This window comes from Ictidomys tridecemlineatus, chromosome 8 (assembly GCF_052094955.1).
Source record: "Ictidomys tridecemlineatus isolate mIctTri1 chromosome 8, mIctTri1.hap1, whole genome shotgun sequence".
NCBI lineage: Eukaryota > Metazoa > Chordata > Mammalia > Rodentia > Sciuridae > Ictidomys > Ictidomys tridecemlineatus.
In genome coordinates, this window is record NC_135484.1 from 105,625,756 (window position 1) to 105,639,682 (window position 13,927).

Genomic DNA, 13,927 nt, shown 5'->3' on the forward strand with positions numbered 1-13,927 from the left:
CTTACTTCTAATGGCTGGTGTCTTATTAAAAAGTCTGTATGACAGACACACACAGAATAGAACACTGTGTGATGGGGGAAAGACTCCTGCCATGCCGCAGCAAGCCAAGCAGCACCAAAAATGCATAGCAGCTGAAAAGGCAAGGAAGGAATTGTCTTTAGAGCCCCTGCAGGGAGCATGCCCTGCCGATATTTTGATTTCAGATTTTTAGCCTTCAAAACTGTGAATGAACCCATTTCTGTTCACAAGTCACCCAGTTGTGATAATTTATTATAGTCCCAGAAACTAGTAAGCTATGTCTACAATTTATAGAATACAGTAATACAGTCTAGTTATATTTGTCTTACATAATGCTTTCTGAGAATAAAAGCACAATAATTGCATGATATTAGTTCGAGTAAGGACAAATATATCATTAGAAGCCTAAATTGGTACTATGAATTGCCGCAGTCCGGCTGCAGCAGAATGGGGGGGGGGGGTTGGTGATGGTGGTGGTGACGAATAACTTCTGTAGATTGATACAGCAGGAATAGGAGCCCTTTATTGTAGGACAACAGAGCTATTTACACATTTCACACAGCTTATCTAATTAACATAAACTAGATACATCAGTCAACCAATAAGGACTCTCCACACTTAATGGCTCACTTTTGTTACTTCACAAACCACTCCCTCTGGCATTTTGCCGGGCACCATCTAGACTTGTTTAGGAACTCTAACATTCCCCTGGCAAAATACCAGGTGTTATTTTGACTTGTTTACGGACCTTAACAATGAATAAGAATTCTTGGGCAAAGTCTTTGAATATTCTATAATTCAATTTTTCACTCACTGGGTTGAACTTTTGCTGAGTCTAAACCAGTAGACACCCACTGTTTACCATAAATTAAGATCAGTTCAGATCCAGAGTCCCAATGGATCCTACCTATTGTTGTTGAATATGTGAAACCCACATTTTGCAGAATATTCTATAAAGGATTAAGGGAGACTTTCTTTCAGTTACTTAGTCCAACTTTAAATATTTTTTATTAAATTATAAAATAATTTGTTTATTTTCCCTATAATGGAGCCTAGTTCTAAAAATGAAATATCCATAGTACAGCCAGACTTGATTATTTCATGGAGAACAGATTTTATTACGTTTTTAGCACAAAACTCTTCCAGCCCCTGAAGAAGAAAATTCAGCTTCTAAACCCTTATTAGACTTGTTTAGGGTCTTCAAAAGGCAAAAGGTCCTCCCCATCCTGACCCTGACCCCAAACCTGGGGGAGGGATTGATTCTGGTGTTACTCCTTAATTTAGAAACATATCACTAGCTCAGTTAGGAGTCTACCAATTCAGTTGTATAGAATAAAAGAATAATCATAGTGATAGGCTATGGCTTACTCTGCCATAACTTGCCAAGCAATAGTTGCAACTGGATAAAAATGGAGACAACAGGCAAAGTACAGATGTATAAGCATGAATTCCATCAATGGATACTTAATATTATTCCTCTGTACTATTTAAACCAGATTTTTTTCCATTAGAAACATGAATTATATTTCAAGCCTACTAGTTGATCATCAGATGTTGTTATATGGAGTCTAGAAGGTAACTCTGACATTTTCTGAGCCCATGAGTGCTTTTCTGTGTTGTGAATTGTGGCTAACAGCTGTGCTATGCCTGTTTCACAGGGGTAGCTGGTAAATACAATCATGACTCCCATAAAAGTTTGCAGAGCAAGGCAGATTGTCAGCTGAACAGAGTCCTACAATATTCAATGACCCACATAAAGGCCTGTCTTCACTATCCTGTTCTCTGAAAAGCGTAAGTTGTTCTTTCAATGTTTTGAGAGAACGCAGAATTTGTCTCTTTGAGGAAGGCAAAGCTTATAAGATTGGACCACTTCGTTCCAAGTATGAGCAATTTCAAAGGACAGGGCTTTGGGGACTTGGAACAACCTGTTCAGCTTCATTGTCTTTGGGTCTGGCTAAACACAAAACCAGCCTGCCTTTAATCCCCATCCCACATGTTGCAGACCATAAACTCAAAAACAATAAAAGGCTGTGGCAGAGTGCCCAAATGCCCTTCAGGATGGTATGACCCAATTTGCAGGTGGCTCTGGCTGGAGTTGGGAATGCTCCTCTATTAGAAGCTAAGAAAGAAAAGGCAATGACTAAAAGGTTCACTTCATGTAATTAAATATCAGCAGCAATGTCTGTGCCCTTTACAGCTCCAGCACATCAGACAGGGCCCATGAGCTCTAGACAAGAGCAAAGCCACTGTTGCTAGTATGCTCCTGTTTTTAATCAGCTACTTAGATTAGATGGTGACAGTTGAACAGATACTATTGCCTATTACAGATGAATTAGAATTCTATCTAATTAGAACTGGGACATGAGTAGATGAACAGATCCTTCCAGAGTAGCTTGATGTCAATGGTATAATTCATGGTAAATACAGCTGGGGTCAAATTAGCAAATTATGCACTCCCCATGACCTCTCAGACCTAAAAATATCATCAATTACTGAAAAACTTAAAAATTGATTCACTGCAATCCAGGAAAAGAAACAGGGCCATTGTATTATTATTTTGTTGTTGTTTCTCCCTTTTGGCACTGGGGATTGAATCCAGAGGCACTGTGACATTGAGCTACATCCTTATCCCTTCTTATTTTTTTAATTTTGAGACAGGGTCTTGCTAAGCTGCCCACAGTGGCCTCTAACTTGCAATGCTCCTGGCTCAACCTCCCAAATTGCTGGGATTACAGGCATGCATGGGCCACCATGCCTGGCTACTACAAAGGCTGAGGCAGAAAGGTCACAAAATCAAGGCCATTCTAAGCAACTCAGTAAGACCCTATCTCAAAAAATAAAAGGGGCTGGAGGTATAGTGATAGAGGTACCCTCGGTTCAATCTCCAGAAGTACAACAAAAAATAAATAAAAGGAAGGAAGGAAATGAAAAGAAAAAAAAAAAGAAGAAGAAGGGCACTAACGAACCAAAAACACCTAAGACTTGTGGAAAGAGAAATCACAGGCCTGAAATTTGTAATTTTAATGCATGAGTCTGGAGCCTAGATGCAACCATCAGAGCAATTGTTCTGCCTGTCTCTCGGTGCTTGGCCCGGTTTAATTTCAGTGTTTTCAGGTGCTACTGCTAGATCTATCTCCACAGAACCCCAGAGATCTCAAATGCAAAAACCTGGGCATCAAACAATGGGCTGCAGTAATGACTACTAAATCCTTTGAGGTAAGACATCGCAACACATGAGGGAGAAAAGAAATTGAAGAAAATTGCCATGTCGGAGATGTGATGTAGGGGAGGGGGCGGGGCTTGGGATGAGAGATCAAAGGAGAGAACAAAAGTAGCTTATCACCAAAAACAGCCTTTGAGGACACCAACCGCAGCGGTAGCGCTTTAACGTCTCTCAGCATCACTGACATAAGTGGTTGTCCAGAACAGCCACAGTGCGGAACGTTGTGTGTGTGTGAACAGGGACAGGCCCCGAGGGGGCGCCCAGTGACGTGCGTTTTAGCCTCCCCACCCGGTGGGGCCTACCAGTTGGGTCCTTGCAGGCTTTCTGGTCCCCCAGCTTCCCTCCCTCTCCATCCTCCAAACCCAAGCAGAGCCCGCCCCCGCTCCCACTGATTGACAGGCGGCGCAGCTACTCCTAGGAGCCCGGCTTCCGTGCTGCAGCCCCGCAGAGGTGACAGTCCCGCAGCAGCCAATGGGAGCCAAGAAGCTGGGCGGTCGGCGGCGCGGGTCAGGTGCTCTGCGCGGAGGCTGCTGGCAGGTGAGCGGCTGCGGGTTCAGGGGGCTCCCCCTCGTTCCTCCCGCCACCTCCCGGCTGTGACTCGGTCTACCAGAGGGAGCCTCCTCCAGGCCCTCGCTCCTATTGTCCCCACCCGATGCGGACAGACCGGATCGCTGCGAGGGTAAGAGTCCGGGGTGGACGGCCTGCCCCCCGGGAGTCCACACGGCTTTGTGGGCCCCAGAGCTGTCGCCCCGCCTCGGTAGCGCGCACCCAGACAGCCCCCGAGGGAACGTTCGCCCGCCTCGGGGGAGGAGGTCTGGGAACTGGGAACGTACCTTCCAGGGCGAAGCTTCTCGGTTGCCAGCACGGAGCGCAGGTGGAGAAGATGAGGAGATGCAACCCCCTCCCCCTGCCGGCTACCTGCTCTCTATATACCCACTCCTCCTTCACCTTCCTCCTCTGCCCTTTGATTGGTGCCCCTTCCCTCCAGGTTTCCAAGGTTGTTTGCGGGGGAGATGGAAGGGGAGGAGGAACCGAAAAGCAGCCTGGGGAAAGCTGGACCCACATCTAGAGATCCCAGGGCTTCGTGCAACATTTATGCCCTAGAAAAGAAATATATGATTTCTTTCATCCCCACCCCCCATCTCTGTTTTTTGCTTTATGTCATCGATGTGATAATGTTGGTTCTTTCTTCTTACCAAACATCCCTAATCTCTAGACCACATTTAATATTTGCTGACTGATTGCCCAAGGAATGCAGTTGTTTCTTGTTTACCGCAATTATTGAATTTGTTAAAATAGATTAAAGCCAGGTGTTCCACGTAGTCGACTCTTTGTTTAGCCTTTATTTGGTCGATTGGAGCCTTCTTTGTGTTAGGAAGGTGGGGGAGAAAATTGGTGAAGAAAGGAGAGGGAGGAACATATCCTCAGCCAGATACGTTAGTCAATAAATTTGCATTTTCCAATGTGCACTTTCCTGTTGCGGCTATTTTTAGCTTTCTTCCAGAAATGGAAAACTTAATAGTTTTTAATTTTTGAGCCATTGTCTTGAGAGCAATACCTAAAACAATTTCAGTTAAAGTAACGTAAAACCAGTTTTTAAAATGAAGCAGAATTATCGCCCTCAGCTACTAATATACATCATTTACAGATTGTACTTCTGAAGGCAAAGCAAACATGCCAAGCAGGTTTATTTACCTTTCTCTCTAATTTGTTAGGGGAAGTCAGAATCTGTTTTCCGGATTTCAGAATGTCTTCACCATGCTTAAATTAGGAAGATATCAAAAGCTGAATTCAAGAAATTTCTTAGCCAACCTTTGATTAAGTCAGGTTTTGATGGGCTTATAAATACCTTCCTGCAAGATGGACCCAAGAGGGAGAGAACAAGATCCTTGATTGACTTAATGAGAAACAGCAAAGCATACACATGAAATCGTTTCTCCATACTGCCTCTTATTAGCTTTCCTAAATAGAATTAAAAGGTTATTATTGGTTTTGTTGTAATATATGCAAATTAAAAACAGCAATTGTATTCCAAAGAAATTTAATCCTGAGAAATACTTTTTCTGTACATATTACTGATAAGATTAACTGTTAATTGTAACATTAGGAAGGTCAACATCTAATTTAAAAATTATGTTTCTATTTATACTTAGTTTAAAATCTAATCATTTAGTATAGAAGGCTGTATTATTAAATGAGTACAGAATACATTTGACAAATATATTTGGAAGTCATAAATTTTATTTCACTTCAAGAAACCAAGCTCAAGTACTTTCCTCTGTAGTGATACCTCTATGATGAACCAAACGGTTTGTACTTCTGAAAGCAAAGCAAGCATGCCAAGCAGGTTTTATTTACCTTTCTCTATGATATATCAAGGCAAGACAGGATCTATTTTTAAATCTTCAGAATGACTTCACCATGTTCAAATTAGGAAGATGTCAAAAGCTGAATTCAAGAGATTTCTTAGGTAACCTAAGTGTGGCTTTGAAAAGTATGTTTGTGGAGGGGTGGGTGCTCATGCATGTGTTTAAATAGCATCATTATTGGCTTTACTAATATATATCCTTGTTGCTAAGTTCCATCCATGATGAATATATTCTTAGGTATTTGACTGTAAAAATTCCTGGTCAGAAGTCTGGATAAACCTGAAAATGTTTCTGAAAAATTTATGTAAATGATATCATATTTAAAAATGCTATTGGGGGCTGGGGCTCAGTGGCAGAATACTTGCCTAGCATGTGTGTGGCACTGGGTTCGATCCTTAGCACTGCATACAAAAATTAATAAAAAGGCTTGCTGTCCATCTACAACTACAAAAAAATCATTTTAAATGCTACTGGGAGTTAATTTCAATAATTCCTTTGAGAAAATCCTTAGAAAATAAAATGCAATTAAACTTCTTAACTTTCTTAAACATGTAGACCCCAGGTCTCTTGTTGAAGATGGAGTTCTGTCACACGTCATTCTTCCAGGCTCTGAGCTATGATGTACTTGGGATGACTAAGCAGTATCTTGGGTTGGAGTAAAGCATACAAAACAAATTGCTGCCATTAACTTCTTTATGTTTATTTTACAGATTACCTTACACTGAACTGATCCAGTACCATGAAAATGACTTCAAAGCTTCTCTCAGCATCTTTTGCACTCGCTGCACTAACTCTTTCAACTACATTTTCTCTCCAACCAGACCAGCAAAAGGTCTTGCTAGTTTCATTTGATGGATTCCGTTGGGATTACTTATTTAAAGTTCCAACACCCCATTTTCATTATATTATGAAATACGGTGTTCATGTGAAGCAAGTTACTAATATTTTTATTACAAAGACCTACCCTAACCATTATACTTTGGTCACTGGCCTCTTTGCAGAGAATCATGGAATTGTTGCAAATGACATGTTTGATCCTATTCTGAACAAATCTTTCTCCTTGGATCACATGAATATCTATGATCCCAAGTTTTGGGAAGAAGCAACACCAATATGGATCACAAATCAGAGGGCAGGACATGCTAGTGGTGCAGCCATGTGGCCTGGAGCAGATGTAAAGATCCATAAGAGCTTTCCAACTTACTACATGCCTTACAATGAGTCCATCTCATTTGAAGAGAGAGTTGCCAAAATTATTGAATGGTTTACATCAAAAGAGCCCATAAATCTTGGTCTTCTCTATTGGGAAGACCCAGATGACATGGGCCACCATTTGGGACCTGACAGTCCACTCATGGGGCCTGTCATTTCAGATATTGACCACAAGTTAGGATATCTCATACAGATGCTTAAAAAGGCAAAGTTGTGGAATGTTGTGAACCTAATCATCACAAGTGATCATGGAATGACCCAGTGTTCTAAGGAAAGGGTAATAGAACTTGACCAGTATCTGGATAAAGATCAGTATACCCTGGTTGACCAATCTCCAGTAGCTGCCATCTTGCCAAAAGAAGGTAAGTCTGACCTGAAGCTAGATCTGCAATTGCCCAGTGTGTAATGAGCAAGTGTTTTCCATTTCTGTGTCTGTACTTGCCTGTGTGATAGTGTTCTGGGATTTAATCCTTAAAGCTGAAAAGATTAAATTTCTTCAGAGATTTTTTCCTTTTTCATAAAATATTGAAATGTATGTTCTCTGTATGTTTATAGCAGTAGGTTTTTTAACTATTTTGGAATTACAGTGATAAAAGCCATTACCTCCCTTCTCAAACTGAGAAAGACATACACAACAATTGAATACAATTATCTTGATTTTATGGAACTCTAAAGCCTCCTGTAGACCTTTAAATAGAACCTGCTTAACAATGCAATAAAGAGAAAGGCTTTTGTTACTCCTAAGATTCATTTTCCTTACATATAAGCAGGGTAAGTAATAACAATACCTTGAACTTTTTATGAACCTCTACTGGATCCTTGCACCAAACCTGTCACTTCAGCATTGGCTTCATTTTAAGATAGCCAAAGACTTAATATCCTGAGGTCACCAAATGATTGACAGAATATGACTTGGCCCACTCTTCTGATATATTTGATCACCTTATAAGTTGGTGTTAGGTATCAAAGCTGAGAACAGATTTTCAAAATCTGCAATATCTCACAAAATGTGGATTCTGTCCTTCACAGAGGAATTAAAAGAATCATGGAGCGGTAAATGTTAGAGTATGCACAGATGCCTACACACAAAGTTTCCAACGAATAACAAGTATTATCTTGATGTTTAATTGATTTTTAGCCCACCAATTTTCTTTATATAACTGAATTCATGTTCCCTTGTTGGGGTGTGGGAGACAGGGACAAAGCCCCTAAGAAATGGGTTTAAAAAACAAGCATTGAAGTCAGTGCCCAGGTGTAGTTCATGTGCAGGTCTGGGAGGACTTCTGCAACACCTCCAGGGTATTGGGACCTTTTTGTTTCACAAGCTGCTGTTTTCCATCATTTTTTCCCAGCCTCACCCTCTATATACCATGTTTTCTTGTCTGAAGATTCTGTCTCTGCACTCCAATACATCAGTACCTAGCTCTTTGTTCTTGTTTGGGGACTGTTGTACCCTGGACATTTTCCTTAGTGTCACAAATAAATGTGACACTAAGGAAAATGTGTGCATGCATGTGTATACTCATAGTTAAGACTTTAGAGATTTTTTGGTTCTATGAAAAGTCCTCACAGTTCTGTAAGGCGACTTTATTTACAACACAAGAGTAATTATTTCTATTTGTCCCTCAGTATTCTTTTCTCCAAGGTGGTGTGGTTCTATGTCTGGTTGAATTCCGTGATGTTCATCAAGGAGTCTGCTGCCTGAGGTTGGCTGTTCATGGCGATGAGAGCCCTGTTCTGAGTGCCTTTCCTCCTCTCTCTTTAGGTAAATTTAATGAAGTCTACGAAACACTGGCTCATGCTCATCCGAATCTTACTGTTTACAAAAAAGAGGAGATTCCAGAGAGATGGCACTACAAATACAACGATCGAATTCAACCAATCATAGCAGTGGCTGACGAAGGGTGGTATATTTTACAGAATAAGTCAGATGACTTTCTGTGTGAGTATGTTATAGTATTTCTTCCCATTCTGCATCGTTTTTTGCTAACATGGAGGCTGTGGATAATACAGCAGTTTACTTGCTGATATTTTTACTCTGTTACCTTAAATGTTGAAGGACCCATGTTGTATCAGTATTTAACCATCTAGATATGTTTTTAGATATTGGTCCTTGATATACACATAAGAAATGTACAGAACTGTGGGTGTAGCTCAGTGGTAGACTTTTTGCCTAGCATGCGTGAAGTCCTGGGTTTCATCCCCTGCACCTGCCCCCCCCCCAAAAAAGAAAAAACTGTACACAACTTTAGGTAGACTTGGGTTCTTATCCTATCATGTTAATTCACTGAAAGAAGAGCAGTTGCATGACAATGTCATCTGTAGTGTATTTGTGACTCATAATAGCAGATGTATACCGGTACCTGGTTTCTGGTTCCTAAAAGCTGTACATACAGATAACAGAACTGTACCCCGATATTTAATGATATCAGGGAAACTGTTTCAAGAAGGTGTTTAAAAATAATTTCTTTGCCATGAGAATAATTTCCACCTTGGTATGTTCTTTTTGTGTACTGTGCAGGTAGTGTTTGTGTTAAAAAGGACTGCTATCTTTGAGATATGTATTTTACAGTTTACATAAATTTAAGAGCATTCTAAAACTTTTGGTGTTGTAAACTACATATACACTAGATTGGTCACTTTTATTTTTGACAGAACACTTAAGTTTACTATTTCTATTATATTATGTTAATTTATTCAACAAATAGTTAAATATTGGCTACTGTAGTCCTTGTCAACCAGAGTACCACAAGATAATTAAGCCCTAAAGTCCAAAAGCAGTGGTTATCAAATTGTGTTTTCTGGCCCTGCAGTATCAAAAGTACCTGAGAATGTCAGAAATATATATTCTTGGGCCCAATCCAGATTTACTAAACTAGAAACCATGAGGGTGGAGCTTAACAATGTGTGTGTTCACATGTCTCATCTACAAAGTTTGAGAACCACTGCCCTTAGTCATCTCTTATTAAATTATTGCCTACTACCTGGGCATACACTCTAATCCCAGATTACAGTGGTGCATACCTGTAATCCCAGATACTCAGGAGGCTGAGGCAGGAGGATTGCAAGTTCAAGGCCAGCCTGGGCAACATAGCAAGACCCCCATCTCAAAAGAAAGGTATTACATATTATGTACTGAGTCAACAGCATTTATGTTAGGTATACCACTACAAAACAAACTCTAAAGAGAAAGATCATATACAAATCATACTGGTTTAATTTTAAATCTTATTTTCTAATAAGAAATGTGATATGAGAGAATTCTCTTTATCTTCATGACAGAGAATCTAGATACCAACTTCTCATAGAAACAAACATAGCAACCATTTGGTCAATGGCAGATTATATAATTTGTCTTGTATCCTGATATGCTAGGCCTACATGCCTTTAAAAGGCAGCTTTTATCATGCAGTTTTCATCTATCACTTGATACAAATGTCAGAAGATCCTAAAGGTTTTACTGTATTTGTAACCACACTAAAGCACTCAATGTTAAGTTGGATCCAGATCCAAGCCACCACAGTCAAGATTTTTTCTATTCTACTTACAAGTCCTGACCTATTTTTTAGTAGTGAATTGTAGCTTTAGCTAAAGATTAGATTTCTGTGACATCTTTTGTTTTTCTTTACGTATTGTTTTTCCTTTTTACTGGTAATTATGAGTTTATTGTTTTCATAATCAAGTCTAAGAACACCCTTATCTTTATAATAAAAATTGGACATAGTAGGCACCCAATAAATATTTGCTGAATATTAGTTTGCCAGCCACAAAAAGAAAAATAAAAAAAGAAATTCAGTCTCCCTGACTTGGTTTGGCTTTGCCTATGTGTTTCCTCTGCTGCTTAAGGTAGTACTGGCCTGTGAAAAACATTTGTGATCATTTGACCTTTCATTTCCTGAAGTAAATTATGGGGTTGATAACAGCAGAGATTGTAAAAGATTATTTTATTTTTAAAGTCAAATTAGATCAAATTTGCATTTTAAGTTCAGAACTTGACCATACAACAGTTATTTCCATTTTAATGCCATCTGGTTGGCTAACTTATTCATGCATTTTCTCTTTACAGTAGGCAACCATGGTTATGATAATGCATTAGCAGAAATGCATCCAATATTTTTAGCCCACGGTCCTGCCTTCAGAAAGAATTTCACAAAAGAAGCCATGAACTCCACAGATCTGTACCCACTGCTGTGCCATCTCCTCAATATCACCGCTATGCCACACAATGGATCATTAAGGAATGTCCAGGATCTGCTCAATTCAGCATCTCCAAAAGCAATTCCTTATACACAGAGTACCACACTCCTCTTTGGTAATGACCAACTAGGAGAATATGAGCAAGAGGAGTCATACCCTTATTTCATAGGGGTATCTCTTGGCAGCATGATAGTGATTGTATTTTTTGTAATTTTCATTAAACATTTAATTCATAGTCAAGTACCTGCCTTACAAGATATGCAGGCTGAAATTGCTCAACCATTATTACAAGCTTAATGCTTCTTTGAAATGGAATTGCATATTGAAGTGGAGATTGCATAATTATGTCATTGTTTAAAAGTTTCAAATTCTAGGAAACCAGTTTCAGACATCTGCAGAGGCCATCAAGCAGTTAATACATGTTTATGCACAGTCACGTAGACATGCACACACACAAACCAAAATACTTACACCTGCAAAGGAGTAAAGATGTGAGAGTACTTCTCCATTGTCCTCTTAGGGATAGATGAGATCTGGCTTTATTTGGACTTGGCACATATAATGTATATATTTAGCAACTTTGCACTATTTAAAGTACCTTGTACATTGCACTTTAAATTACTCTCCTAGTGGGTACTTTTCTTTGAAATGCACTTTACAGACAATTGTCTTATAACTTGATTGACAATTACAACTTTTTCACCCATATCACAGAATACATGCTTTTCATGTTCAAAGTGAGATAAATTTCTAGTAATTCCTGAATAATGTAGAAATCTATAAATCTATCTCCTTAAATTGGGAAAACAAGAAGAAAGTTGAAAACTTGAAAATTAAATGTAACAAATTTTGTACCTTGAATTTTGGAGAGATACATTCCCAACAGCAGGTTGCATCTGTGGGCGTTTCTTGTTATGTTTCATTCCAAAGGACATAGGTTTTCATTCTTTTTTTTTTTTTTCTTCCATACAGATTCAAATACTGACATGCATTCTAAACATAATTGTTTCTGTCATAAATTATTGCTAGTTCCTGATTAGTCACAGCACTCTGACTTTATAATAATGAAAACACCATGAATATAGGTTTCTTTTCTATATAATCCAGCAGTGGCCTGAAGAGCAGAGATCAGGTACCATCTCTGCAGTGTTTTCTCTTGTCTGTAATTATTTGCTTCTTTGAAAACTAAATCATTATTAATCACATTAAAAATAAAATAAAACTGTGTGTGTTTGTGTGTATGTTCTGGTAGCACATAGTAACATTACAAACATCTTTAGATTTGATCCTTCGAAGATCCAGAGTTCCAAAAGAATACAAACCATATAAGATAAAAAATAGACCACTGAATCCTTGAAAAGAGCTGTGTGGAGCCTGACAAAAGAATTAGGACCACATGTGGGCTGTTCACACTGTATCCAGCACTATGGCAAAGGGTACCTAATGGCACAAACTAGTGAAATAACTAGTGGTAACATTGAAACAGAGGGGCTGAGATTTATTTAATCCAGTTTCAAGAAATATTTGAATACCCACCAGGTGCCTGAAATAAAAGATGAAACCATAAATAGACTGTACTTCTCAGAATTTATTACCTGCCTGGTCGTCTCACCCCTCTCATTCCAACAACCTAAAGCTGTGTTTTAGATCACTAGTTAAGCTAGGGATAGACACAATATTACATATAACTTCTTAAATGAATGAAGATACCCAGAAAATAAAAGTTTTCCTGAAAAAAAAAAACAAGCAAAATAGACATGGCCTATAGATATTATTGTGGCTTTATTATATACCAGTTGGCTAATAAGCAGATACCATAACTATTTCAAAAAGAAAGGACAAACTGCATATGAAGTGAAAAAAAGTGACATAGTTTAAAAGTATAACTGAATTTCAGTGCTTCCTAAAATTAGATGAATGATTTTCAAGTGAAAATGCCAATAAACAATGTTGGCATCTAGTTGGTTTTTTGTTTTGTTTTCATTAAAAACTACTTAATAGGATAGAATGGAATAACTGGACATAGCCAATATGGGGGGGGAAAGTTACATAACAAATTCCAGAAGTCTGGATTCTGGCTTGGGCTTCCCAGAATGTGTGAGCACTCGTTTGGCTTGCAGCTATGAACTTACCTGCATTATTATTGAGGGGTCAGTATAGTGACTTGAAGATGAAACTGGACCACGTTAAAGCATTACTATTCAAATGCTGTCTGTGTATTTAAACTCTTTAAGTTTATTTTATAATATGCTATCACCTTAGAAGAAAGTCTATTCTGTAACATTGATGAGAGCATTAAAATTGTGATGTGAAGATTATTGAATGGTTTATTTGTAGACACCTATTTTCCTGGCAAACATCAGCAGGAGAGTTTACCTGAAGAAAAATCAATTTAAACTTTTCTGGGAATGTCTTGTCACTCCTCACCCTTGGGTAGCTTTTTAAAATTTTACCTGAAGGTCTGCATGATCAAACTTTATGTGCAATGAATACAAATTAGCACATGGCAACACAATTTAGACTTGACTAAACCTTCTAATTGTAAATAAAAATTTTTAAAATTGATTTAATTTTTTAAATACACGATAGTGGAATGTATTACAATTCTTATTAAACATATAGAGCATAATTTTTATATCTTTGTATATAAAGTATGATCATGCCAGTTCATGTCTTTATGCATATACTTTTTCTTTTTGCATTACAATTCTTATTTTATATATATATATATATATATACACACACACACATATATATATATATATATATATATACACCACAATTTTTCATATCTCTGTATATAAAGTATGTTGACACCCAATTCGTGTCTTCATACATGTACTTTGGATAATGATGTCCATCACATTCCACCATCATTGCTAACCCCCTTCCTTCCCACCCCTCTTCC

General features: G+C 38.5%; 1 protein-coding gene and 1 long non-coding RNA gene across 4 annotated transcripts in view; one reads left to right on the forward strand and one right to left on the reverse strand.

The window, feature by feature from the left end:
• Positions 1–4,334, reverse strand: part of LOC120889048 (uncharacterized) — a 115,854-nt gene extending 111,520 nt beyond the window's left edge. Inside the window, exon 1 of one of the 2 annotated variants that reach the window (XR_005732807.2) lies at positions 4,075–4,334. This is a non-coding gene — a long non-coding RNA (uncharacterized LOC120889048). The remainder of the gene's footprint in view (positions 1–4,074) is intronic. The other variant, XR_013425130.1, reaches the window with a different exon arrangement.
• Positions 3,625–12,241, forward strand: Enpp5 (ectonucleotide pyrophosphatase/phosphodiesterase family member 5). 2 transcript variants are annotated; one of them, XM_021721850.3, is made up of 4 exons: positions 3,625–3,778; positions 6,321–7,184; positions 8,588–8,764; positions 10,889–12,241. In XM_021721850.3, exons 2-4 carry the CDS (start codon positions 6,350–6,352, stop codon positions 11,314–11,316), a joined length of 1,440 nt encoding a protein of 479 aa, XP_021577525.2. In that variant the 5' UTR covers positions 3,625–3,778; positions 6,321–6,349; the 3' UTR covers positions 11,317–12,241. The 2 variants fall into 2 exon arrangements, with proteins under 2 accessions (XP_021577525.2, XP_005318669.2); XM_005318612.5 differs by having other exon boundaries at positions 3,708–3,920.
• The last annotated feature ends 1,686 nt before the right edge of the window (positions 12,242–13,927 follow it).